Genomic DNA, 27,356 nt, shown 5'->3' with positions numbered 1-27,356 from the left:
AAGAAGAAGAAGAAGAAGAAGATAATACATAGGATAATAAAGAATGTATATGTGACCTGCTTTTAAAGATGTATGTTCTCAGTAGGAACCAGTGGGGCCCCAGAATTTTTATTATTATTGAATTATTATATATTATTGGACATTTTACATATTTGTATTATGATGTATATATTTATATTTTTTATAATATTTTTTTCGTAAATATTTTATTGTAAGATGTTTCTATTTATATTCAGGCTGACATGTAGTACTTGCTTTGCTTTATCTTTCTTACCATTTCTTCTTCTTATGCACCAAAACATCAGAGCAAATCCCTCATATGTGAAAACCTACTTGGCCACTTCTGATTCTGATTCTGAAAGGCTGGGGACATACTGAGTCATGGACAATGCACTGTGGGTACTGGTCTCCCCGTGGTATTTGTTAAGAAGAAGAAAAAATACAATATCACCAGCTTTACCTTTGAAGGTAGCTGAATACAGTAAAAGTCATGAAACTGCAGCATGTGTGGACAGCAAAGTGATGCAGCGGTTAGTGCTGTCGCCTCACAGCAAAAAGGTTCAGGTTTAAACCACAGTTTGGCCGGGGTGAGGTCTTTCTGTGTTCAGTTTGCATGTTGTTGTCTCCCACTGTCCAAACCTATGCAGGTTTAGGTTACTCTAAATTCCCCATAGATGTGAATATGAGCGTGAATGGTTGGTTGAGTCTATATGCCAGCCCTGTGATAGACTGACAACCTGTCCGGGTGGATGGATGGCTGGATGGATATTTCATGCAGTATGTTACAAGAATATAACAATAAACAGGTGAGGGATGCAGTCAGCTTCTTATTCTGGAGATGTAGAGTTATATAACACATTTAATAAGTCCATTTTGTTTTTCATTTCATTCAAATTCAGATGGAAGGGGGGAAAACTGTAAAATGAGGTTATGTAAAGTATCCTAGAGTAACTTTTTCTCACTCATCCCTCCATACCGCTAACAGCCCCACAAGACAGCATCACACGAGGTAACAGCCTTTCCTGGGAAGAGGTGGTGGTAATGAGAAAAATGCTAATTTAGTGGTGGAGATATTGCACTTGGCCTCCCTGATGAGGGATCAAGGGGATCAGGGGAGAGGCCAGCTCTGACTTTGGAGGGCAAAGGAGAATATGGTTGTCTGCAGAGAGAAAAAAAACAAGTGAGGAGGAAGAGGGGGTCATAGGCAGCGCCTGAGGGAGGAGCAGCAGGGGCGAGAGGAATGTAAAGGATGTGGCCTCATCGTGCTGGGTAGCAAAGCAGGAAAGGAGCGTAACATTGCTTTAAGAAGTGAAGAAATGAGAATTAAAAAAAAGTCACAAAGCTACAGCAGGGGCCTAATTCAATTTTCCCTGCTGCTTTTTAGCATTATTTGATCAGCGGCTAAGCAAAGCGAAGAGGATGTTCCACCGGTGTGTGACTTTCAAGAATTAAAAGCTTGTTTAAACATCAGCTTGTTTTAGGATCAGAAACACAACCTTCACTCGCGCTTCTATATTCTCCTCTGAGAATTAGTCTGGATTGAGTCACATTCAGACAAGTATAGACATTAGCTCCCAGTACGTTACTGGTAATGCTGCAGCTGCAGTCACTTGTGTTCTCGTCTGGGAGAAAACCATCGGCCTCTCTGCATTGAGGAGACAGGCAACCTGATGGAAAACTGGGATTAACAGCGGTACAGGTTCCACTGTCCTTGTCCAAATCTGAAACACAGCAGGCCTGAAAAACAGCGAAGTGTCTGTGACTGCGTCTGTCTCCCCTCACTCCCCGCCAGATAACAGCATCAACACTCACAGTCTCTGTAGTCCAGTGTAGAGCCCCATATCAACGTCTCTCAGAGTCTGCAATCCTGTCCAGTTCTCTATGTGTCTGTAAACAGAAAGAAAGAGAATAGTAAATAAGAGATTCCTGTTAATCCGAGGAGAAAGGAAAACAAAAACCAGGAGACATGACGGGAGAAAACTTTTTTTTTTTTTCAGTCCCAAATTCGAAAATAACTGGCTGTGTGTTGTCAAAGTTTTTGAATCCATATTCATTTAAACTGCAATTATTGGAATAGTTCTGACAGAGCGCTCTCTGCTGCCCTCTGATAGATTTAATTGCCAAGAGGCAGCTTCTGAAGCTTAATCTATGTGAAGGGAAGTTTGAGGGGACAGAGCAAATAAATACTGCAGATGACTTTACTTCTACTAATACTATCAGACTCCTAGGGAAAACTCTTTCTGTGTGATGGGATAAAAGAAGTAAAGCTGGCATCTTTAAATTAGCTTTAGGAAAAAGAGCATCTGTAAATGATTTGTTTGTTATGGTTTAGAAATGAAATAGTTCGACACACACATACACACACACACACAGGGCACACCCGTTTCAATTAAGCCAGGGAAATGAGAAGATGTAGCAGAGGACATGGCAAAGGCTTTATTGCTTTGTTTTGGAAAAGTAAAATATGATTGAATGCTAAAGGGAACTTCATCCTAAATGTCAAATTTCAAACCATGAACACAATAATCAGTGAGATACATGCAGAGGTTTTCCTACATGGCAGGGTGACAACTGTTCGTTTGAAAGGTGCTGTAATGCAAACCTATGCATTTATATACAGTTTAGACATGCAGTACATAGAGACACATGCGCACATATCCTTTCATTTAAAGGCCAGTCCTGCAGTCTCAGCCTAGTATTGGAATTGCACTCAGATTTCATCACTTAGTATGAGTTCTGTGACCAGATAACGGTTTGTGATTTATGGCAACAGCAGGAAAAACAATTCTGCAATTGCTTTCTTTTTTTTCATCCTTTGGCTCTTGTGCATCTGGTGTACAGAAATGAGGCAGCACCTGAGACATTTTGTTTATTTGAGCGCTGCACTCTGGGTGCATCATCTGCTTCCGGTGGAGAGGAGGAGATAGGTCTGCCAATTGTAACCAGCACAACCAGAACCCTGCCGTGCATGACTTTATTAAAGGCTGCTGAGTTACCCTTTTTTTTCTGAAGGCTGGCAGGTGGGAGAACATGAGTGGAGCTGTCTATGGATGTTTTTTCCAGAAAATGAATTTTAAAATTCTTATTGCATTGAGAATACCATCAGCGGTTTTGATTGTAATGTGAACTGAAGCACAGGAAACTCAGCTTGGATTTGCCAAATGGTTTGGGAGATCCAAACTAAGTGCAAACAACATTTGTGCAGGGGCACCCAGTTTTTGCATTGGGTTTGTTTGCTTTAATCCAAACCAGATTCGATTGTTCCCTCCCTCCTGCTGGCCTGCTTTCATATTAGTTTACTGCTGCTCTGATACACTTTCGCTTGCATAGTCATCATGTCAACAAAAAGCTTCAGTTTCTAGGAAACAATGTTGGCACCCAATTAACAATTGTCATTTCAAGTGTGTCCAGACAAATAAATACATACAGTGCACATATGAGTATTTCCATTAAAAATCTCATTGCAGCCTGTCTTTGTTTCACCAGGATACATGCAAATCATGGTCTGCTCCCCTCCAGTTAAGACAGTGGTGGTAGTGCACCTGCACTTTTAAAACTGCCAAAAACACCAGAAGAAGAATAGCTTATGCACTTTAACAGTTTAGTTACAATAATTACTAGTTAGCCAGAAACTAACACTAACACATGGACGAAAGGTTTTCATGATGAGAGAGACAAGTTTTATCATCTCCATAGAATGGCTTTCACAGCAACACAGATCATTCAATGCTCAAACTGATCAGTTATCAGATAAATGCAACATCTCAGTGCGTAACCCTAACAAAATTTTTAACAGCCAGGTTTGGTGTAATTTCTGTTGCTTAATCCATTAGCACATGTGACAGAGCCTGAGGATGGCGTCACAACTGAAGTGTAAAGCCTATGTTTGCATCTGGAAGGGACAGAGGCATTTACACATTTGCAGCATCTAGCTGTCTTCAATGCCTGGATGAGTTAAACTTAGCTTTTTGATCCTGGACAACCCAACATACATGAAGTAGTTAAGCACATACAAGGGATATTAAATGTACAGTATGCAGGAAAAAATGGGGAACGAGCAAGCTGAGGTACAGGAATACAACGGTGAACAACATTTAAATAAGTGGAATTATAAAATATCAATAGTGCGAAATTATGGGATTTAATAAACACTGCAAGTGTTAAAACTCGCTCATACGGAGGACAGCCACTTATTCATATATCGAGTCATTCATACTATCACTGTGCAGGCGCTACAAGCTGAAAACTGCACGCGAGCAATATGCATGTTTATGTGCGCAAATGTGGAAGTGTTGCCGGAAAACACATGGCAGCTGTAACTGCTGATGTTGAGATTAGTGTTGAACTGAAAGCAGCTGATTGTGAAGGCAGCGAGCTGAGTCATTAATGTGACCTGCGAGCAGACATGACGGATTCCCCTCACTCGGCTAGTTCACAGTGCTGCTGCGCTGCACCAGTGACGGGCAGAAAGGGCAAGCTCACAGGAAGTCAGAGCCACACACTAGGGTCTCATGCGCTGTGAGGTTGGGGTCTTCGGGGCAAACGTGTGTGATTATTGTCAGTAAAAAGTCAAATAATTTAGGCTATAATGCAGTGACTTTTACAGGCAAGCAAATCCCCCCACCCAACAGCTGTTTACTACACCAGTGTCATGAATAAGGACTGCACTAAAACATACCTTTTCGTGGCGGTATTAGCAACATATCTAAAAATCACTTCCATCAAATATTTACCATGAACTGACAATGACTCACTTCAGTGACAATGCAGTGTCCCGCATTTTCCAACCTCTGGGTTGTTAATCTTTCCAGGTGTACTTTGTCGGGACTGTAGTTGGCGGGACCTTCGGTCTTGAGCAGTCCCAAGCATGTTTCTACTGACGAACAGCCGGAAGTGCACAGACATTACACTGTGTTCACGGTCACACCGCTAACTAGCTTACTCTTCTTCTCTGGCCGTCAGTATCACCGCGCACAACCTACGTACTGAGCTATTCCTCAAGGCAGCTGCACTACTCCTGTAACAATACTCTGTGTCAAACTTCACAACTTACTGCAGATATTACACATAGATGATGATTCGGAGTAATTAGCTCATTTACTTGCTACTGCTGCCTCTTAACACGTTGCAGGTTTAGTTTCCACACACGCCTGCGTGTACGTGTAATGCGTGCGATTTCATCGCTGGACTGCGCTCGAAAAGTAAAAAATGACCTCCTTTTCTAACCACTTTTCCTGGACCTCGATGGAAAACGTAATGAGGTTAAGAAAAGATGTGAAGTACATTTCATATGGGGAAAAGACAACCATCGTGCTGAGAGAATCAGACTCCTTTTTTTCTCTCTTTTTTTAACTAACTTTATTTATAACATTTTGAACCAATCCTCATTTTCTAACCACAAGGAACTGAGAAAAAGGCCAGAATAAATTATATTCTGACTTAAGTATATAGTTTCCTGGCATAGGCGCTTTTGACATTTCTATACAATTGTTAAATGGAAAAAAAATTATTCCTAGCCATTATTCGTTGTATATTCCAAAATTGTCGGGGATTTAGTGAAACGACATTTACGTAGGCCTATAGGCTAAAGCATTTTACTATGATGATGATATTAACTATAAATTCAATATGCATTTTCTTTAAGATGACTCCTAACTGGACAGATATTGAAAGAGAAGAAATCTATATTCATGGATTTTGGTTTAGTCAATCATATTACTTCCAGGTCACTTCCGGGTCATTTCATTCAGTTAGGAATCGTCCTAAGCAAAATTGACTTTTCAACCGCAGCCAAGGAAAGCCCGCCAAGCACACTTTAGCCATCGTCACTCGTCATTATCGGATTATCCGCAATGCGCATGTGCAAACTCCCACAAAAAGGCTGATGTCCTCTCCACTTAACAAGCCCAAGCGTTTGTCAATGGGACACAGGTCTCACCCTTAAAAATTACAGAAATTATAAATTCAATGGCTGGAAGTCAAACTAGCTTCAGAGACAATAGCCTGCCTCCACCACAAGAGGGCAGTAAATTACATGATGAATGCAAACAGGCATTAGATTCTTTATGGGTCCGAACCTTGTTCTGAGATTAGATGTAAGGACAGATATCACTTCCCCTTCATTATCGTTAAAATTCATATCTATTTTTAGCTTTAACTGGGCAAGCACTGATGCCACCTGTACAAACCATGACCAAGAACAAGAGACAGTTAACATTAAACCTTCAGAAGAGAGGTCAGCTGTGATTAAAATCCAGTAAGTAAACCTGAACTTTCATTGGCCATGTAACAATGGCATTGTTCTCCCTGCAGATACATTTAAGTTTAAATTACTAAATTACTAATTGAACATCTTCTATTTTGATAATTTAAATTTTATTTTGGTAATGTTTTATTAGTTATTGTGAACTTCTTGGTTTGGTAGTTTCACTTTCAAAAAGTCTCACTTGAAACTGTTGTAACTGTAAGTGACATGTAAATTAAATAAGACTGAGGTCACCTGAAAGGTGAAAAATAACAGTGACAGTGACAAGTGCTGAGTTACTGTGCGATTCTGCACAAAGACTTCCAAGACAGAAATTTCAAAATAAAGGTATACATATGCATTTAAAAGTTAGATTAAAACATCCAAACAAGAGCAAAAGCTAAATAACTTTTATTAAATAACTGTGAAATCATCATTCATCCCTCTTGGAGGTATCGTACTGCACCCTCAGTCCCAGACTGACCTTAACATCATAGGTCAATCTGGAGCTGGGGAGGTGATATTATCTTTCTCTGCAAATGGAAAGAGGTTTTCCACATCTATAATTCCTGAAGCTTGATTCTAAACGAAATATTTGTGAATTTTTAGCATTGGAGAATGTTTTTGTTATTCAATAAAGAGAATATTGTAGTTTTGGCATGAAAGAAAACAAAAGAAAACAAAAGAAAAGAAAAGAAAAGAAAAGAAACAATGCCGTCCTTGTCACAATCAAGTGATTTCTTTACAAGTTACAACATCTTGGTAGGGAGCTGCTTGACAGACACCCTGCAGCTTCAGTATTAAACATAACATCACTACCTCTGCTACTTGGATGATGAAGCGATGACACGATGGAAAGACTGTTTGAATCAAGATGTTTGGCAGATTGCGAGAGGTTTAGGGAAAAGGGTGGGAGTATATTTATTTAAATTTTAAAGTTAAGTTTTCCTCAGCCACAAAAATGACTGTCAGGTAAGAATCACTTCACCTTTTTGCAGGCATATTAAAAGAGCTAATGTAATGAGGTGAAACTTGTAATCGTAAGAGCTTAAGAGTTTTTTATTCATTCAGTGAACTAAACAAGATTTAAACTGTTTCTATCTCCATTAGTAAAGTTTTTACAGGAATTTGTCATCTATAGTGATTAAATACACTATATATATATATATATATATATATATATATATATAATATGACTGGCTTATATCAATGGAACAAAATTTCAAGAAAATGTATGCTTCATGCTTTGTGATATAATTTAGCTATATCGCCATTTTCATCAAGCTTCTGCCAACAAAGAGCACAGAAGTAGCAGGCGACACCTCCCTGCGGACCTGAGCGCGTTGTCTGCTCAGACCCTCTGATTGTCCGTACCACATTCAATATGCATGTGGATTAGACCGCTGTGGAAATATGGATATGAATAACAAAGGTGCTATGATAATACAGGGGCATTCAATCTCTGTCCTGTTATTCCCAAATCCTCGGAGGATGCACGAATGAAAAAAATAAAACCAACATAATTTGAAAAGTAATGGAGACACTAACATTTTACATTTCAGGCATTCAAGCAGACACTCTCATCCACACTCACAATGAGTGAGACAGTGCAATAATTTAAATTGCTGCTTTGTCAAAATGAATATTACACAGAAGAAAGGAGATCTGAGCAACAGAAGAGCAGGGATGGGAGTTTTTTTCTTTCTTGACAGCATGATTAGAATGAAACCGTCTCCCCTATTCTTGTATCCTCTCTTTTTATCTGCCTTTAAATTATTTGTTCTCTTTACAGTATTTTATGACAATCCTGTCCAAAGCGCTTTCTAAATAATTTGTTATGATGTTATTAATAACTGGTAACTACAAAGGACATGAGCAGGATACAATCAGTGACAAATTGTACAGGCAGACCTAGCAGCTTGCTTTCTAACATACAAGCCCATGAAATTACAGCCACCTTCCATCTGCTTTAGAAAATGACCGCCAACAAAGTACAATCTAAACTGGGTGGCAGGGTGGCTCGGTGCTTGAGGAGAACACCCTGGAACCAAACAGTAACAGATTTGATCCCAGCTACAGCCATCTGTTGTGTGGAGCTGGCCCTGGGCTTTGCACTGAACCCCTACCTGCTACTGTATCTTCATCTGAGCTTCTGTAAATATGAGCAATTTTCTTTGGATGAAAAAAAAAACAAACAAAAAAAAATGTCTTAATAGGTGAACACAACAATTAACAGAACAGAGGCAGCTTCAAAACCCCCTTTATATGCTGGGCAGAACTGCAGAAAAAAAACGACAATTACTTATAAGCCTACATATGTATACTGTATGTGTGTATATGTATGTTTGTGATGTAGCAATATTTAGAGGCATAGATGTTTAGAACTCTAACCAATGGCTTTTCTGCACTTCCCATGAAACAAGCTCTCAGTTGTATGAAACAACTTGAACTTTGAATAATCTAAGTGATGAAGGGTGAAGAATAGGGACAGGGGGGTTGGCTTTTTTTGTATGTGTGCTTATGTTTTGTTATTGATTTTTCTTTATCTTCTTAATGTTACTATTTTTTATTATTTAGTCATTTTCCTTTATTCTGTGCTGATGTCTTCATTGCCTACCTGTGCTTGGAGCTGGGAGGGCTCCCGATATGTTAGCATACTTGTCGTTTTATACTTTGCATATGTTTCATCCTCCAGTTTTATTTAATGTTGTGTTGCATTTTGTATTTCCTTATTTATACAATAAATAATTGATCACAAAAAAACAGAACAGTACAGATGCAGAATCTGAATGTGGAGAGAGAAACCGAACATCAAACTGGGATAAAAGCCAATGAGAAACTCTCTGCTCTCCTTTTGTAATTGCTAATGATGTATGGAAGTTTATTAATTAATGACAAAATTATTCATTATACACAGAACAAATCTGAGCAGTCATCATGTGCTGTTCAGGTTTTCAGAACATGGCTGCGTGAGACGTGTTAGTTCAAATCAGCTATTTTTTTCCAAAAAAAAAAGAAATTATTGTAAAAAGAATGATATTTGGAAGACTAGTAGGACATAATGCCAGGCTGCAGTGTGCTCCATCAGCTTTCTCATTTCTCTAAAAGACTGTAATGTTACCCCAACATCAGTATATGGGTGTGAGCTGTAAAAGCACTGATTTTTTTTTCCACTTCCAGCAGAACAAGCCGTACACACAACACTGACATATTAATACCCTATAAAATTGATATGGCTAGCATGTTACCAAACAGTAGCTTATTTACACATCCAACAGACACAGAGCAACATAGGCTTTCATTTGAAGTTGTGTTTCTAGACACTCTTTGAATGTTAGTAATATTTATTCATCTTTTAGTTCTTTTTTAGCCTCCGCCAACTCCTGAGGCCAATATCTGAATCTTAAGCGAGTGAGCGAATGCTTAACTATATGTGCTGGTGTAGAGTGTGGTTAGACTAAAACCAAAACAATGACCTTAAAGACACTAAAATGCTATGTAGAGCTATATATATATATGTTCATGTTTCTGTTTTAACTCTTACGCACCTTGAATGTAACAAAAGGTGTGCCAAAGTATAAAGCTTGATTTGATCTGCTAGCATAATAAAATAGAGTAATACATAGAGAGTTTATAATGCAAGTACAGTTCTGTCAAGTTCAGTCAGTCTTTGTTAATGAATGAAGATTAGCCATGCCTTTATCATGAAGATGTGATGAACATGATATGATTTTGATCCTACACTATCACTGAAGCGTTTCCTCAGCTGAAATGTGAGCTAATATAAGAACAAGATACACGAGGCTCCCAGTATCACAAACACCAAATATCTCCTGTTTCTCACTAATCTCAACTGATTCTGCCCATTGTTTCCAGTACTGCTGTCTGTCTGTGATTTACGACTTTGTTGGGATGATCTACAACGCTCGCGCCACCGCCTTAATGGGAAAATGTTTAATAAAATAGAATGTCTCTGGTGTGTTCCTGGGATATTGATCTATATTCTGCCGCCCTCTCTGTTTTCATAAAGGCAGAGCAGCACTCTTCCACAGCCCAAACACTTCAGAGTGGGGACACAGTGGTGAAGTAGCTCTCCTCTAGATTAAAGCGCACGCCTAACATCAATCAGATAACCTGTTTTTCTTTCTCTCGCTCTCTCTCTCTCTCTCTGTGTGTGTGCATCTGTGTGCTTTTTATGCTTGACTCATAAGTGTTTGCAAGCTGCATTGTAAAGCTGAGGCCGGGAGATGCATGAAAAAGGACACAGAGGAAGTGGCAATGATGAAAAACAGAGGAAAGGAAGCTATTTTGCTCAACATTTACTGCAACTGGTAGGCTGGAACAAGTCATCCTCCAAACCAATCATGGGGGACATTTGGCATTCAAAGCTTGTAAATGGGAATCAAGTATTACAATCTCTCTGGTTTCGCTCACTGAGACAAACCCACGCCTGTTACCTCTATGCAAATGCAATCACACGCACAGAGAGACAGATGTACCAGCTTCTTTCCTAATGTATGAGGCTATGAAATTATATCTGCCTTCCATCTGGTGGTCAGAATTTGATTTACAAAAATGGCCTCCAACATCAGTATTAACATACAAAGCCAACGGCGGCGTGCGGTGTACTGTTTTTTCAGCATTATTTCTCCAGAGAGTGTGTCGTTGGACGCTCCACCCTGCTTCGTGTCCGAACAGCTACACACGCTGATGGACACAAGAGGCTTGGAAGGGAATCTACAACCCCCCCCTCCTATTTCATCACAGGACACGAAATGAGCAGGTATGCTCAGCATGTCTTCCTTTGATGAATAAAGGTTGAAATAAAAAAAAAATAAAAAAGATTCAGATTTCATATTGGCAGATAGAAACACCATGGAAACAAATGGGCTCGCCACTCCTCTCTGCCGCACTTTCACTGGAAAAATATGAAAACCGGGCAAATTGTGACAATTTGTCTCAATTACATTAACAGCAGAGACTATGAGCTGGAGAATATGATATCGATATAAAAGTGACAGGCAAAATTGACCAAATTACAGCTGTATTAAAAATGATTCGCCCTGCATAGAAACAATGGATTCAGCACTAAGGATGAAGCCCAATTTTACCAGCAACTGCAACTGAAAATCCATAGGGACAGACAAATGGAGGGGGGGGGGGCAAAGGGATTTCAGTTCAATACAAAGCAAAATGGAAAAATGACACGAATGAAATTTCAGTTGATTTCTTTAGTTATCTGTGGTTTCCCAGGGATGGATCCTCTAGGGGAGAGATGGCCCAAATTATGGGCCGATCAGCCCAGCAGCTACTTCTGCTAAGTGCTGTTCTCAGTGGACCTGGCCATTATTTAGGCTACAACACTATACAGTCCTCTTTAAGGAGCACTACAAAGACTGTGTGGGTAGTTAATGTATATTGATCATACCTGCACACTCTCAATTGCCTTTAAATCCCTTAAACTGTACCTGTCAATAACAATCACACTGAGAACAACTTTTTTTAGCAACACAATGTTATAGCTCTTTTTTTTCACATCGATTAGTATCTTTCTGCAATTTTAGTGCTTATTTTGCTTATTATTATTTTAAGCAACTTATTATTATTATTATTATTATTATTACTATTACTATTTTTATTATTATTATGTTCTTAGAGAACAGTACAGTATTCTTCATGATTATTAATCAAGTTGTTAAGCCATAACACGTACAGTCTCTCTCTCTTTCTCTCTCACACACAGACACACACACACACACACACAGACACAGACACACACACACACACACAGACACACACACACATAAGAAGTCTCAGAATGTTTTGATCATTCATTTTGTTAAGAGGGTGTGTGTGTGTGTGTGTGTGCATGTGTGTGTGTGTGTGTATGTGTGTGTGTGTGGACAAGCAAGCATTGAGAGATCCATTTTCAGAAATCAGCATCAGCTAATCAACAGTATCTTGACTCCATTGTGTGAAAATAATGAACTGCAAACTCGGATGCTCAATCATTTATATTAGAGACTCTGGTGATTTCATTATTTTATTCTGTCTCTAAAACTAAACTCTAAACATCTGAAACTATCCGTCAGCCACTTTACCATTCACTTCACTTATGTGTCTCTGTGTGTGTGTGTGTGTGTGTGTGTGTGTGTGTGTGTGTGTGTGTGTGTGTGAGAGAGAGAGAGCTGTGCTGCTCTGAAGCTACGCCAGAGCCATCAGCTCAGAGTGTTTTAACACTGTTAATATTCCCAGCCAGTATGCTGTCCCACGGCTGCCCCCAGACTGTTCTGTGTCACCAGTTTGCCGATCCAGCCCTGGGTGGAAACTACCTAAGCCTCTGAGTGTCACTGCTCGCTACAGGCTCAGCCAATCCGCAGCAGAGATTTGGCAGGGCTAAACGTCGTGGGAGCATTGGTCCGTGCTCTGAAAGGTATCAACGCTTCGCACATGACTGAGCTCCAGCATTTCTGCCCAAAATGAAAATGACTATAATTAGTATGCCATTTTGCCAAGTGTCATCAAGCTATGATCCTCTCCGGATTCAGCTGACTATATACTGGAGTTACTCAGCAGTAGCTCAGTCGGCAGAGGATCTGCAAATCAGCGGATGTCATTTTCAACACTGTACACCTCCATCTGCACGGCATAATAAGCAGAGTACATCAACACTGTCAAACCACAGTTATCATTACACCATTAAATGCACTGAATCTTAAATAGGGGCCATTTTCACAGTGCGGTGGCGCCCTGTAAGTGCCTCATTCATTCATTCAATTCTAAAAAATTTTATATAACATTTAAAGGAGTCAGTCCGCCTTGTTTTCATGGCAACCAAAGCAAAAACTTAAAGGGGCAATAACTGATATTTGCACCACTCAAGTGACAAGTGGACAAGCTGTAAACACAACCTTGACAAATGATTCGATTTTAAAGCTGCTACAGCAAACATGTTAGCACTTGTCTACATATACACACTGAACAACATTTAGTTTGGACTTGCCTCTCTGACCAATTAAAGTCCAATATCCACTCCGCTTTTAGCTTTGTTTCATCTCCACCAGTGCCTGATGAAAATAATGTTGCTCTCTAACAGCTAAATGTGCCAATTTGCACTCCAGCTAGCAGCTAATGTTATGTATGTCAGGCTTTGGTGCTGAGCAGGTAGCGTAGTGGGGTTTATCAAAGCCTTTTTACTGGATACAGCTTCCTATTGCATCTGAAAACATAGTCAGAATAAAGAGCGAGTGACTCCGACCAGTGAAGCTGCAGCTGTAAAACTAAAACAATGAGTTAAATGATTCTGGGATGTTCTAAATTACTCCATGTAATCTTGTTGAATATGAAAATATAACTTTCTGCAGCTTGAAATGAAAAACAATTTTTATTAAACTATTAAAATAATTGCAGTTTCAACCAGAGGATACGTTGTTTTGAAACTGGTGAAACTCAATAACACAGCTTACGAGCGTGTCAGTCAAAACTTGAGTCAAAATAAAATATTCTAAACGATTTCAGGGACTGTCTGTTATCGGTGTGAACAAGGAGAATCCTAGATGAAACAAGTCCACAGCAAAGCTTTTTCTTTTCTTTTTTCTTTTTTTACATTCACATCTGTTAGAAAAAGGAAGCTTGAAAGAATGAAGACATTAATAAATGAACAAAACAACAAGAGAGAGGAGATACCTAAATTAGAGCAAAGATAGGAAATTACTTACAGGAAAAAAAATCACAACAATCATAATCACAGGTAGGTTTGATGAGGTTCAAGCCTCGTGAGAAACTAGATAATGGAGGGGAGAGCTGAGCTTTCCATTCACGACCACAACACAACCTGAGCGTGATCCAAAAGGCTTTCTGCTGCCGTCAGCAAGTTACGCCTCAACTCTTCTTAGGTCCACTGTCCTGCTGAGCATGATACTGTTTAATCAAATAAGTGATAGCACTGGATCTCTGCCAGAAATACAATACTGCATGCAAATGTGGCAGACCTTTAGCACAAAGATATGCAGTGTACTTAAAATACGTACCATCTGGAGGCATTCATACTCACTGGAATGATTTGTATCGGATTTTGTTCAAACTTCCCAACCATACGACTATGACGATACAATATATATATGGGGTATATTTCTAATCATTCTATGGGTGGCATTGTACAGTGAGGGAAAGAAGGACAGGATAAGACAAGATCGTATAGGATAGAATAGAATAGGCTTGTGGATGGGATCCTACATTAAGACAGGACAGGATAGGATAGGATAGGATATAGGATATAGGATAAGGGATATAGGATATAGGATATAGGATATAGGATATAGGATAGGATAGAAGAGGCTGGTGGATGAGATACTACACTGAGATGGGATATAGGGTGTAGGATTTGACAGGATAGATGAGAATAAAAGACAGAATAGGCTTTGAATAGGTGAGGAAATTAAGTTGGAGAAGATAGGATACAGAACAGAATAAGATGGGATACAGTGTGATACACTATGTAACACTAGGGCAGGTAAAACAAACAAAAAAAAGCAGCACAGATCAGGACAGGATTTGAATGCCATTGAGCTAAATAATGAGAGACGCTTTCTTGTGATGTTAGGCTGACAATGGATGACGTGGGTCTGCCAGTGTAACATGATGCTCAGCTATGTAAATTGTCCCCTGCAGAATGCCAGTGTGTGCAACTGTCCTCCACAACCGTCTCCTCTTTATGCCTCGCCTGCTTATCAGCACTCAATCTTTATGTTAACAAGACACTGTGTCCTATATTTGGCCCTTTTCCTGATGAAGATGTTTGGAAAAAAATCCTCCCAGTTAGGAGGAAAGGAAAGGAAAGGTAAGGAAAGGTCAGGACAGGGAAGGAAATTAAAAGAATTAGGAAAGGAAAGGAAAGGAAAGGAAAGGAAAGGAAAGGAAAGGTTAAGACAGGGAAGGAAATTAAAGGAAAGGAAAGGAAAGGAAAGGAAAGGAAGAGAAGAGAAAGGTTAAATGTCTACCACTGCAAGGAGAGAGGAAGTTAGTGGTGGAGTGAAAGAAAGAGCTGAAGTAGAGGGAGACATATTGTGCACTGAGCTGCATTTACAGGACTTTGATTATACATTATGATGCCATCTGTTGTGAATGGTGGTCATCCTGTGCATGACAGGCAGCATATTTGATACGGGACGCGTGCACCTCCTGCTGCTGTGCCTGTTAATCTTGGTCAGCGCTGAATAAAAACACCTATCTGAAGGCCAGCGGTCCACAGTGGGATAACTCGAGCCCTGGCACAGACCACAGCGCGAGGAGGAGTAGATTAAATGTTCTGCGCACGTCCTTCATGGAGCTAGTCTCCTCCAATTTCAGGATATGATAAATGTGCAGCTGAGGGGCATCTCCCCTGGAGAATTCAATTAGGTAAGAAAAGAGAAGAGGATCACAGTGATATTAGAGAGCTGATCGGAGAGCTCCTCAGCCCTCCCAGTAATGAAGCGCTCCCATTCCTCCACCATGACTAGATTGATTTGACTACCTGTGCTCAGAGTTCATCCTCCTCTTAAAGTTCCTCTCAAAAGGCTGGGTGTCATTATGGAGGAGAGAAGTTTGAAATTTGGAATTGGAGTGAAATGTGGGTGAAGGTTTAGATTGAGGGCCGGGGAGTGACGTGCCTGCATGCTGCAGCCACCTGCCAACACACACAGATAACCTTAAAAGGAACTTTGTTATCTCTTCAAACCTTGGCGGATCCTTTGGACCACACCCCTGATCGATAACTCCGCTCTGTAATTACTTCACTTCCCGATTAGCAGTTAATTGTGCTCAGAATGACCTGTCTGTGATTTCTGTCTGTGCCAATGGAATTTAATCATGAATACACAACACATATCAATTTGCAGCTAAACAAACTTTAGTGTAAAGGGACACTTGTGAAAATTGTGCATCTTGTAATGAACCAGGAGTGACGCGGGAACGTATGTATTCTGCTCATGTCCACGTTCTTCATCTAAAGTTGAGATCAGTACACGGCCCTGAAAGTGAGTCTGAAGGATGTACCTAATCGTGCCGGCATAAACACTATAATTAGATTTAATAGCATCTGATAAGCATCTCTATTATAAGATTACGTGACAAAGGCACAACCATTATCACAATTATGAAACACAGAAATTACCTAGGTTAAATATGTCTACGTTTAACACTTCTGATGTTTATCTCCACTCACTTAGTGATACGTATATATACGTTCAGTTGTATGTCAGCTTGTTTAACCAAGTTAGATCTAGATAAGATCCACTTAGGGTTTTCCATTTAGACTCTGCTCAACACAGGGACGTCATCACAGTTAAAGTGATAGTTCGGGTTATTTGACGTGGGGTTGTGTGAGGTACTTATCAATAGGTCACTGTGTTACCTGCAGTAGATTCAGATAAGTGCACTGCCAGTTTAGAGAAGCAGTCGGGAGCACCAGCACAGAGGCGGAGCAATGTGCTACTGTGGACAGGGTCAGGAAAAAAAAAAAAAAACATCTTTTAGCCACTTAAAAATCTTACGTCAGTTTACGTGAACGCTTTATTTTGAATATTTTAACTGCTTTATCTTACCATCAAACAGGTCCTGTCCTTTGGAACGACAGTTTGTGAACCATTGAGTAAGACAGAGGTAAGTGCAGGTGCAGTTGTGCGTTGGAATACGGTAGTTGAAAAATGTCGTTCCAAACGAAAGGGCTATATGACAGTAAGATAAAATGGAAAAAATATTCAACATATGGGCATATTTTTTATTGGCCACAACATGTTTTTGTGGATGTCCCCGTCCACTGCAGCATATCGCTCTGCTTCTGTGATGGTGCTCCTCCTACAGGCAGCACTCTGATCTAAAGGCAATACCTCACACAACCCCACAACACATAACCCATACTATCACTTCGAGTTGTAACACTACAACTAATGTCCAACATGCACTTACATTTTAGCATTCAAGCCACTGTCATTATCTTTACTGCGCAGTTAAAATTATTCTTAGAGGTTCTACTAATTTTAACCATTCTTATTTGACTCCAGTGCTCCAATCTTGATTTAACTTCTGGAAATTGAGGGGCTTAAAAGCCACAAACAGTCTCTCAGCTTCCTTATCCAAGCAGTCCCATTACCTGAGCTAAAAAAAACTGTAATTACTAGGTTTGGCTTGGGTTACACTCCACTGCACTCCATCACAGCCTCCTAGTCTGAAACAAGTCTGTCTCTGTCTTCTTCCAGTTTACAGTGAAAATGGACATTTAGAGATCCTTTCACTTGAGTGTTCATGTTTCATTTCTTTATCTAGCAGTTCTTTATCACCCATTTTGTTTTCGCTCTGACCTTTGACCTTTTTGTAACAGGTTGGGTTTGTGATCTAGAAAATAATGCTCGTTGTCCTTGTCATTACCTCAGCATAGAGCACTGGCTCGATGTTTGAGATGGAAAAACATAAACACGACTCTGACTTTGTACCAGAATACTAGAATAAGACATTTCAGAAATATTCCCGATGAATCATATTATTTTTCCATCAAAAGTTTATGTTCAGTGGCTTCTTTTGTCGATGATTGATTCATTACTCTATCAATATGGCCTGGATCCTAGGTCATGAGTAATTCAGGGATACAGGGCTGGTACTATCAGATGTGTAAATTTTCCCACAATGTAAAAACCCTATCTATATTAAACATATCTATACCAGAATTTTTCATAGACGTCACCCACAGATTTCTGAAGAGCGGTTTTGAAGCTCAGAGAGAGCTGCTCTTGATTCTGCCTAACTCCCGGCTAATCAAAAAATGGGCAAAGAGGTTGGGCCGAAATTTCGGTGCATGCCAGTTTGTGGCAAACATACACTCACCCACCTGTCAGTCAAAGCAGCACGCCCTCAATCATGCAGAACTTTAAGCCTTACAGTTGTCATTAGCTATAGAGTTCAAACTGTTTTTGTACCAGCTTGTAAACATGTTTATTTCTGTTGTAAAGTCGGACATTTTAAGATGGAAGTCTATGAGGATTGACTCGCTTTTGGAGCCAACCTCAAGTGGTCATTTGAAGAAGTACAGTTTTTAGCACTTCTGTGTTGGCTTCATTTTTCAGCCCCTGGATGTTCCCGCTTGGTATTTTCAAGTCAGTGTGAGAATCAATGGAACTGTATTTTTTTATACCAGCCCACCACTGTCCTGATGGTAAAACGAGTTGTGAAATTGCATCATTTAAGTAATGCAAGGATGTTTTCAAACACATCAGAATAAGTATACAAGAGTTCTGTGCGATACAGCTTTTTCAGATAGTGGAAAAAATTAAGGGTTTCGTTCTATTTCAACCTCTCCTTCCCTTTCCTCTGAAAGCAGCTCAGTCATCTTGGTGCATTATTCTCAAAGCCCAACAATCACCGCCTTTTTTATTATATTATTATCATACATTATAATTATTATTATTTTCAAAATTAAGGTGAAAATGGATAACAGAGTTTAGGGGAGGTTTGTATAAGTTCAATTGATCATTGAGCAGAAGGAGGGAAAGATGGTGGTAATGCTGAGAAAGAAGTGTCAGGATGCTTCAACCACACAATAATCTGGCAAGCATCCGAGTTTAAATGTGTGCGTGTGTGAAAGTGTATTAACTCACACATGAATAATGGAGAACACAGCTCCAAAATGATACACAGCAACCTGACATAGGTTCAGAACCACGAGGGCAAACAGATCTGTTTGCTGTGAATACCAGAAATCAGCCATGAGGGAAATCAAAGCAAAAGGTTAAGCTGAATCATGTGTGTGTGTGTGAGACGCTTCTCCACCTGAGTCCTCTTGCTAATTAGAGCTCCTGGTAAATTAGCATTTCCAGGTTGACGAAGGACTCCGACAGGAGGAATTTACACTTGCAGCAAGAGAACGAGGCTCGCAGCTGGATTTAGATTCAGCCAAGGTGATATTTAGCCAGGTGTCAAAATAACAGAGCGCCATTTCTGTTAACAGGGTTGAGAGTGACTGAAGGTGTCCTGTTTCAGGGAACAAAACACACCGAGGTGATGGAGGAGAGGTGCAAGAGACAAAAGAGCACTATCATCTCCTCAAAACAAAGGATCAAAGACTGCTTGTCTTCAAAGGTTTCATTTATTTAAAAATTCACCTCAATGATTAGAGGTGCATCCACACCATATTTGCCACACTAAGCACAGGTAGTAGTTTTAAAGGAGAGTGTGCAAACATAACTAATTCACAGTGTATATAACCACACGTTCTTCAACTAGACAATATTAAATCGATCAATGGACAGCCTCTAAATTTTTTACCTCCTGCTGCTCACCAGCAACATCCTGCAGCTGTAATACAGATTTCATGGACTACTGCTGCTGTCAAAACTTACATGAATAAAAACATGTAATATGTGTTTTTATAATGTTGTCTTTTTGGGTTTAACTTCTAAAAGAACACCCTGGTGTTAAAATAATTCAAGTAAAATGCCCATCAGCAAATGCAACCAAAAGCCAAAAAACATGGTTTCTCCCTTCAAACCAAAGTGTAATACCGTCTTTAGTAGCTACTTTGTTTCGAAATTCATCGCTCAGGGTCTAACAATATAAAATGATCAATCAGTTTTGAAGGAATAATTCAACGAAAAGATAAATGTAGCGTTAGCATAAACAGCTGTTTACTTACCAGTCTAGAAGAAAAGTTGTGAGGTCAGCATCAAACTTCATTCCTTTATTCGCAGGGGGGGATGGGCAGAAAGGAACTTTTGTAGGGAAAAACACTTTCTCAGTTTACTCTCTGACTGTCTACAGTGGTGGAAAGCAACACCAGTATTGTTTTGCTCCTATTTCTATCAGCTCTTATCTTCTACTGGAGTTAGCACACTAACCAGCTGGCCTCGGCTCAGTCGGATTGTCTGAAGCTCTTGGGAAGACTGGTAAGTAAACAGCTTTTATTGCTAATGTTGACTATGTAGCAATAGCAAAACATACAAATAGTTCTTCTAAAGAAATGAGTTAGAACAGGCTAATTTGTGAGCATTAGAGGTGCTGCTGGATGGATTTCTGGACTTTGGAGTGAACCAGACCATTTCCAGTCTTTACACTAATTGGTAACAGCTTCTTATTTACCTTACAGATGAGAATGGTATTAACCTTCCCATCAAACTTCTTGACAAGAAGGCAAATAAGTGTATTTACCAACATTTTTAACTCTTCCTTTAATTGAGGTAGACCAAGGGTTAAAACATTTGTGTTTTTTTTAATTATTTATTTAATTATTATTATAATTCAAAAATTCATATATTTTATTCTTTATTCACAGCAAAACACTCTCAAACACTGCATTCACAGACCAGACTCAACTCAGTGCAGGTGTGCAGGAAACCACGGGTATCAGATCTCTTGGAAGTGTCTTAACGATCATGGGCACTTATAAATTTCAGGCTGGTACATGTACTGGTTGCAGTCTTAATAATTACCCAAAAAGGTGGACTACAGAATAGATACAGTTGATACTGTCAGTGTTTTGACAGAACAATCCTTTCATTACAAAGCTACAACTCTACATTTCTACCTCTCTGGGCGAATCAATAAACATCAACTTGGTCAGATTTAGCGAGAATGAGCAGAAAGGGAATTCGAAGAAGCTTCTTGTTGAATACCTTTGAAATGTGTCTTGTTTTCTGAAGAGATCTGAAATATAATAACATCTAGTCGTCACATACCACAGTTCTAATACATGTCTACGGTGTCAACCAATTACCTCCGGTGGGAAGGATGGAACCAGGGGGAGCTAGAGCTCAGGGTTGAATATTTGATTTGTTTGCTATTTTTCTTCGAGCTTCCATTTAAAAAGGCTTACTCTCTCTCTCTCTCTCTCTCTCTTTCTCTTTCTCTCTCTCTCTCTCTCTCTCTCCCTCCCTCTCTGCCTTACACACATACATACTCAGTATTTTGTCAAAGTGATGGTATGATAGCCCACTCCTAATCTGCCCAACCAGACAGGGTAACCTCAGGACATGTCTCATCGGTCTACAAGTACATAAAGCCTTGGCAGTTGGCTGTGACCCCTCTGTGCATGTTTTACAAGTGCTACAGAACATATCATGAGTGATAACTGTAAACATATGGATGGATTACCTATGGGCCTACTGGACATTGGACCACAGGCCCAAGGGGGGGGGGGCCTAGAAAGTCAATCAAATAAACATAAAAGAGACACAAAATAACTAAATTGATTAAAAACAACTACAAAAAGAGACAAAATGATCATGTCATGCTCCTATGGTGGAGGGGTGGGGAGCCTTTTACATGTTTGTGCCCAAAGGCCTTTTGTCTCAGAATCCGTACAGTCATATAACGTCTATATATCAGACTGTATTAAGAGTGGAATAATTATTCAGGGAAAATGTCTTAAGGCCCCAAAACAATGCATTTTAACAGAGCAGTGATTTGCACAGCACCAAACATTCAGTCACTGACACTCCGACTGTCTCCTCTCTAAAATAACCAGAGGGGAACAAGTTGATCTTTCCAGTAACAATAAACACATTAGTGATGCTTGACAGGTGATGGCTTCCTGTGGAAATAAGAAGCATCTACAGTTCACAGTGTCAAATGCAGACAGCTGCCGCCGCGAGTCACTTCTCTTGACAGACGTGGCAGCCAGTTTCTCCATCAAAGTCCTGTCAAAAGTTGAGATACCAGTTTCCCTCATGGAGGCTAATTTAACCGAAGCACTTAATTAGTTTGACTCCCAAAGGTGCCACCACTCGCAGTAATGTATGCGCCCAAAGTTGTTGTTGTTGTTTAGCCCTGTTGACTCTGTTGACATTGACTCATATAACGTGGGGACCTTGTGTTATTAATAAATTATACACCAAGCCCTGTGCTTCATGAAGTGCATGAAATATGGGATGATGAAATTTGCAGAAATATTCTTTGTCCCGATCACCGCTGAATAAGGTCAAAATGTGTCCGATGTTTGTCTGTTACTGATTTAGCGATGCAAAATTGTGAACTGAAAATATTAAACTGAGCCTTTTTGCATTATAATCAATATTAATTCTTCAAAAGGAATAAAAAAGAAAGCGAAACATATCATGATGGTTCAGTTTGCACCTCATTAAAGACCTTTGTGTGATAATTTGTTCCGGGGTTTCTACTAACTCTTTTCTCTTTTTTAGTTTATGTATTTATTGAATAAGGACGATGCAATTTAACATAGTTCCAATACAGAGCATAAACTGATGTGTTGCACAGAATGTTTATAGCCATCGTTAATTTGCTCTTGTCCCTAATTGGGCTTTACAATACTTTACTTTAAAATATATGTATTAGAATCTTCAACAATCTCAGCTGTTAAATCAATTGTTTCATGTCCCTTAATATTAATCTTGTGAAACGCAAACTTAGCCTAACTATTTTGACAAACATCCTTTGGTTGAAACTTCTGCCAGCCTTCAAAGTCCCTAAAGCATGTTTCCATTCAGCTTCATCTCACTCTCCCAGATTTCTAACCAAAAATTAAAAACAGCAAACAACAAAGTGAAAATTTGCAACCTTTAAATAATTTGTATGTTGCAAATATCAAACGTAAGACATAAGCAAAAAACCATCAATATCACAAGATCAGTCACACAAGAGATAGACAAGTTTTCCATGTCGTCTACAAGGCCGTCAGAAAGAGCTAAAAGCAACAGAACATTTCCCGATGAAAATATAGTTCACAGAGATTCTGCATCACAAGCGTGATTTTTGTCCTCAAGAGCCTGACTGTGAGTTAATTTTACTTTTGACAATCTTAGAACAAAAGGAGTACATTTAAGTCATAAGAATCTCAATTTTTTCTTTGTTTGCTTTAAAGCAAGTGTTTGTAAGTTTTCTCTGCCACCGAAGTGATTATCGTTTGACAAGAGCTTCAGTTTACAAGACAAGAGGTTGTAACACTCCCTCTGAACAGTGGTATCTACACGGCAGATTAGAGGCTACAGTGAGTTGCTAATGGAAAATGACAAGATGGGCCGGGACTAGCTGGTTAGCGTGCTAACTTCAGTAGAAGAAAAGACGTGATGGAGAGGAGTTCATGCTAACCCTGGCTACATAGCGACAGCAAAACTACAAACTTTAAAGCAATAGTTCAACAGGAATCCACTGATTTGTTTTCTTGGTAAAAGTAAGATGAGAAGATTGACACCACTCTCATATCTGTTAGCCTAACATGAAGCTACCAGCAGGTGGTTAGCCTAGCTTACCAAGACTTGAAACAAAAAAAGGTTTTAAAAAGTCTGGGAACTAAAGAGTCAAAATTGTAGAAATAGAATATGGGAAATAAAAGCTATAGGTTTTTTTTTTTTTTTTTACTTTAAGAAGAAAGCACATTAGAGGAGGTAAATATGAGAGAGAAGGTGTGATTCAGCAGAGGGGAAATCAGGCACTTTTGGAGATTTTTAGCCAATGACGGAAGATGGAGAGTGACTGTGATTCTGACTGGGGTAGCAAGGTCATTGCACCAACAGGGAGCCAGTAGGAATGAGAGCTGAGTCCCAGTGGACCGTTTACTATTAATGTGTTCTCATCTGCCTCACAAAGCTCTGTCAGGGTCTTAAAAACCCTCCTGGTGCTCCCCACTCCTGTACGGCCACAGAGAGTCATCGGTTAGCTGAGAATGATTGGTGAGTAACGGCTGAATGGCCTGCCGTGTCCATAATGTTTTGATGTAGTGTAATACGCACCAATAGTCCACAGAACAGAGCAAATACAGATATCAGACCATCAGAGGTAATCAATAAATAGAGGCTGCTATAGCACTCAGGGTTAATATATATTTCTTTCTGCTTTCCGGGAAATATGGAGGTATATTTCTGCTGCGATGCTTCATCCTGTCCTCACCACTGATGATGTTGGCGGTCAAAGCTAAACAGCCAGGAATTTAGAGCCATTTATTCATTATGAGTGTTTACCACCCAAACATCAGTGCACATATTGCCTCGAACAGATCTCACTTGTTTGTACAGATGGAAAACGGATGGATGGATGAGGGCGGGAGAGGGCAGCTCACTGCTCTTATCTGAGTAATGTACTGCTATTCTGCCTCCGAACAAAGAAATGCCAAAAAAACATAGAGCAACTATTTTTCAGTCATGAAAGCGAGTGTTTTTTTTTCTAGTTCAGAGCTTAGCAAGTGTCTGTGGCCTTAGAAATAATAAAATGAAAAAAAAAGTAATAGTCCAGTGCTAGGCTGGAACAAACTCAAAATGACCCCAAACAAAAGCCATGTGAGGTCACACTGAGACACGCTGAAGTGAGATTTTAATGCGAGCAGTTACAAACAATGCAGAGCTGCAGATGAATGGAAAAAGCACAGAAATGAACAATGAAGCAGAACTTTGGACTTCATAATAAGAGTTTCCTTTTTCACTAAATAGCACGGAGAACGCAGCTGAATAGCATCCATCATCACAGCGTACCGAGGAGCGAGGAGGAACATGGCTGAAGCTCAGCGAGGACTAAGAGATCTGCATTATTCACACAGCCCTGCCAGTCATAACTGACATGAAGGGCGGTGAGGGTGACTCATCCTACTTGATAATACATGATGATTGATGTTTTTTGAAACACAAAACATCCCACATGAATAATAAGCAGGAGCTTTATTAGGGGCCCCGGAGAGGAAGGAGGAAGGTGGGGTTTTCAGTGACGTCTGGCGGTGGAGTTGACACACGGTGATGGACACTGTGAGGGTCAAACATACATCCTGACCTGGGAAAAGGTTATCGCTGAGGAAATTAACGACTTGTTTGCATGACAAGAGATGGACCAACGGAGAGAAACGAAACGCACGGAGCGAGAGAGAAAGAGATCAAGAGAAAAAAAGAGTTTCCAAGTCACCACCATCACACAAAATGCCTCACACTATGAATCATCCATCAGTATCATGCATAAGAAGGAATTAGCTATAATGCTGCTTTCAGTGTGGCTCCACTAAGCCTGGAGATACCATGTTTAAACATGATTAACTGTAATAAACCCTCAGTAAAGCTCATGCTACCTGATTAGACATAAAAGTGTCTGCCTCGTAGATATCTCACAGCAGCAGGTACTTGATAATTGTTGCTTATTACTGAGCAATCACATGGCACATTATAAATAAAAAATTCAGGCAAAAGGCAATGCATGTAAATAGATGTAAATTGATTGACTATGCACAAGGGAAACATTTCAGTCGGGTCTATTTTATGTGTTTTCATGCCACCATGGAACGAATGGCAGTTTAAATAGGTAGATTCATGATTTTTTTCAGCCCCCTTCAATCTCCCAAATTTGACATGATAAACTGTTGCCCACAGTAGCGACACTGACTCATAATCTGGTGTATAAAAGCAGAAGCTCAACTAAATGTCAACAGAAAGCCCCTGGAATGCTGCTGCAAGGCTTTAAAGGGTTTTTCTAATCCTGGCTGAAACAGCAGAGCCTTCAGTATTTTTCACCCCTCGAGCCTCAATGCATCTTTTGATTGTTAAAGGGTGGTGGTGGTGGGGGTGCTTCATTAGTATGCATCTTTTAAGGCGCAAGGGCTGCCTGCAGATGCGGGAGTTGAGGTGGTGGGGGCGTGGGAGAAGCTGGGTCAGTCACATGGCCGAGACTTCTCACAGCATCCTTGCATGTGGAGGATCTGAACAAAAAAAACCAAAAAAAAACGCCGCTCTCTCCTCCTAATTCTCAGATGGCAGCCGTGACCTACTTTCCACAAAGACAGGCTCATGCAAACTTGATGATATGCTTATAACGGAGGAGCCCGTCGTGCACTGCCTGAGGTGTGCCTCGCAATGCGGAGGCAGCAGGGGGTCTGTATGGTGAGGACCGACTGGCAGGACGAGTGTTAGCAACTCCGTCCTGGGTGGTTAAAAGACATTAGCAGCAATGACACTGACACAGCATGAGACAGGAAGTGACACGGGGAGTTTGAAGGTTGCCAAGATCACCTGAGAACTTTTGGCAAATCATTTCATTGCTAAGTCATTGTATAGCCTAAGACAGGCCATTAATTAATTAATCAATCAGAATAGCTCTTCTAAAACTACACTGTTTCTGTATTAGCCAGTACTGCAGGTATTTTAGTAGCTGTTTAAGCTAATTGTGACACTGTCTGCTGTCGATCTAAGATCCTGCTGCTTCTCACCAAACCAATTTAAAAGTCTAAAACACAGGGCTACTTATCAAACCACTGTCTGTAAAAATATTGAGAGGAATCCGTCAAATAGGGAAAGATGTGTCTTGATGGATTCCATCTTTCATTTCTAATCCAGATTTTGTTGGTTTCTGACTGTTTTATTCAAATGAACGTCATGTACAGTCTCCTGTGGTTAGACATTTTATTTCTGAGAAGTTTGAATCTTTGTTAAATGATAAAAAAAGGGGAAGTTGGAGAAATACAAGTAGATTTTAGATTTCATCTTTTTTCTTTGGAATCGGCACCAAAACTCGGGTATTGACATATGAAGGAAATCACGTGTTGATCAGTCCTGTTACTAAATGAACCTGTTTCCAAATATTTTTCCACAGTGCAATAGTGCAGTAGGATTATAACTCAGTGTGATCTTCTTCTTTTTTTTGCTTCATATCTGCTTAGATATAAAGCAGAAATCCAAGGCTAATGTCAGCTAGGTGTAAAGCTCTGAGCTACATTTTTCATGAGCAGTTAACAGGGTGAGTGAGGTTTGGGTATAATTTATTTGTGCCTTCAAATGATACTAACACACCAAAAACTGCAGATCACACAAAGAAACCCCTGAAGGCTTGTAAAAACATCTCACCTGGAGAGAGTAAAAAAATAAAAAATAAAACTAAAAAAACTCAACAAAATGGAAATGACACAGAGAAATATCAAGGTTACAAAGGAAAATAAATCAAGATGACAGAGAGATACGGGTGAGCTGGGCATCAGAAACCCAGACATCAAAACTTCACACAGCAAAGAAGAGAACAAAGACAGAGAAATTGATACAGAGCAGGGGGGGAGGTGGAGGGGAAATAAATAAATATACTGGCAGCAAGGAGGGGGAGGTGGGAGTGTTTCAGTGGGAATGAAGGTGTGTGAGTGCACGTAGATTTGGGGGGGGGGGGGGGGGGGAAA

General features: G+C 39.9%; 1 protein-coding gene across 1 annotated transcript in view; it reads right to left on the bottom strand.

The window, feature by feature from the left end:
* ntrk3b (neurotrophic tyrosine kinase, receptor, type 3b) overlaps positions 1 to 27,356 on the bottom strand; it is a 173,179-nt gene that overhangs the window by 139,144 nt on the left and 6,679 nt on the right. The window contains exon 2 of the mRNA XM_023429753.2: positions 1,813 to 1,887. Coding sequence (XP_023285521.1) covers positions 1,813 to 1,887 — 75 coding nt within the window. The remainder of the gene's footprint in view (positions 1 to 1,812; positions 1,888 to 27,356) is intronic.

This window comes from Seriola lalandi, unplaced genomic scaffold (genome assembly GCF_002814215.2).
Source record: "Seriola lalandi dorsalis isolate HSWRI2012SDOR001 ecotype SW California unplaced genomic scaffold, Sedor1 jcf7180002054898, whole genome shotgun sequence".
In the NCBI taxonomy this organism is placed as follows: Eukaryota; Metazoa; Chordata; class Actinopteri; order Carangiformes; family Carangidae; genus Seriola; species Seriola lalandi.
The sequence above is the reverse complement of the archived record's forward strand: the minus strand, read 5'-3'. Positions and strand labels throughout refer to the sequence as shown.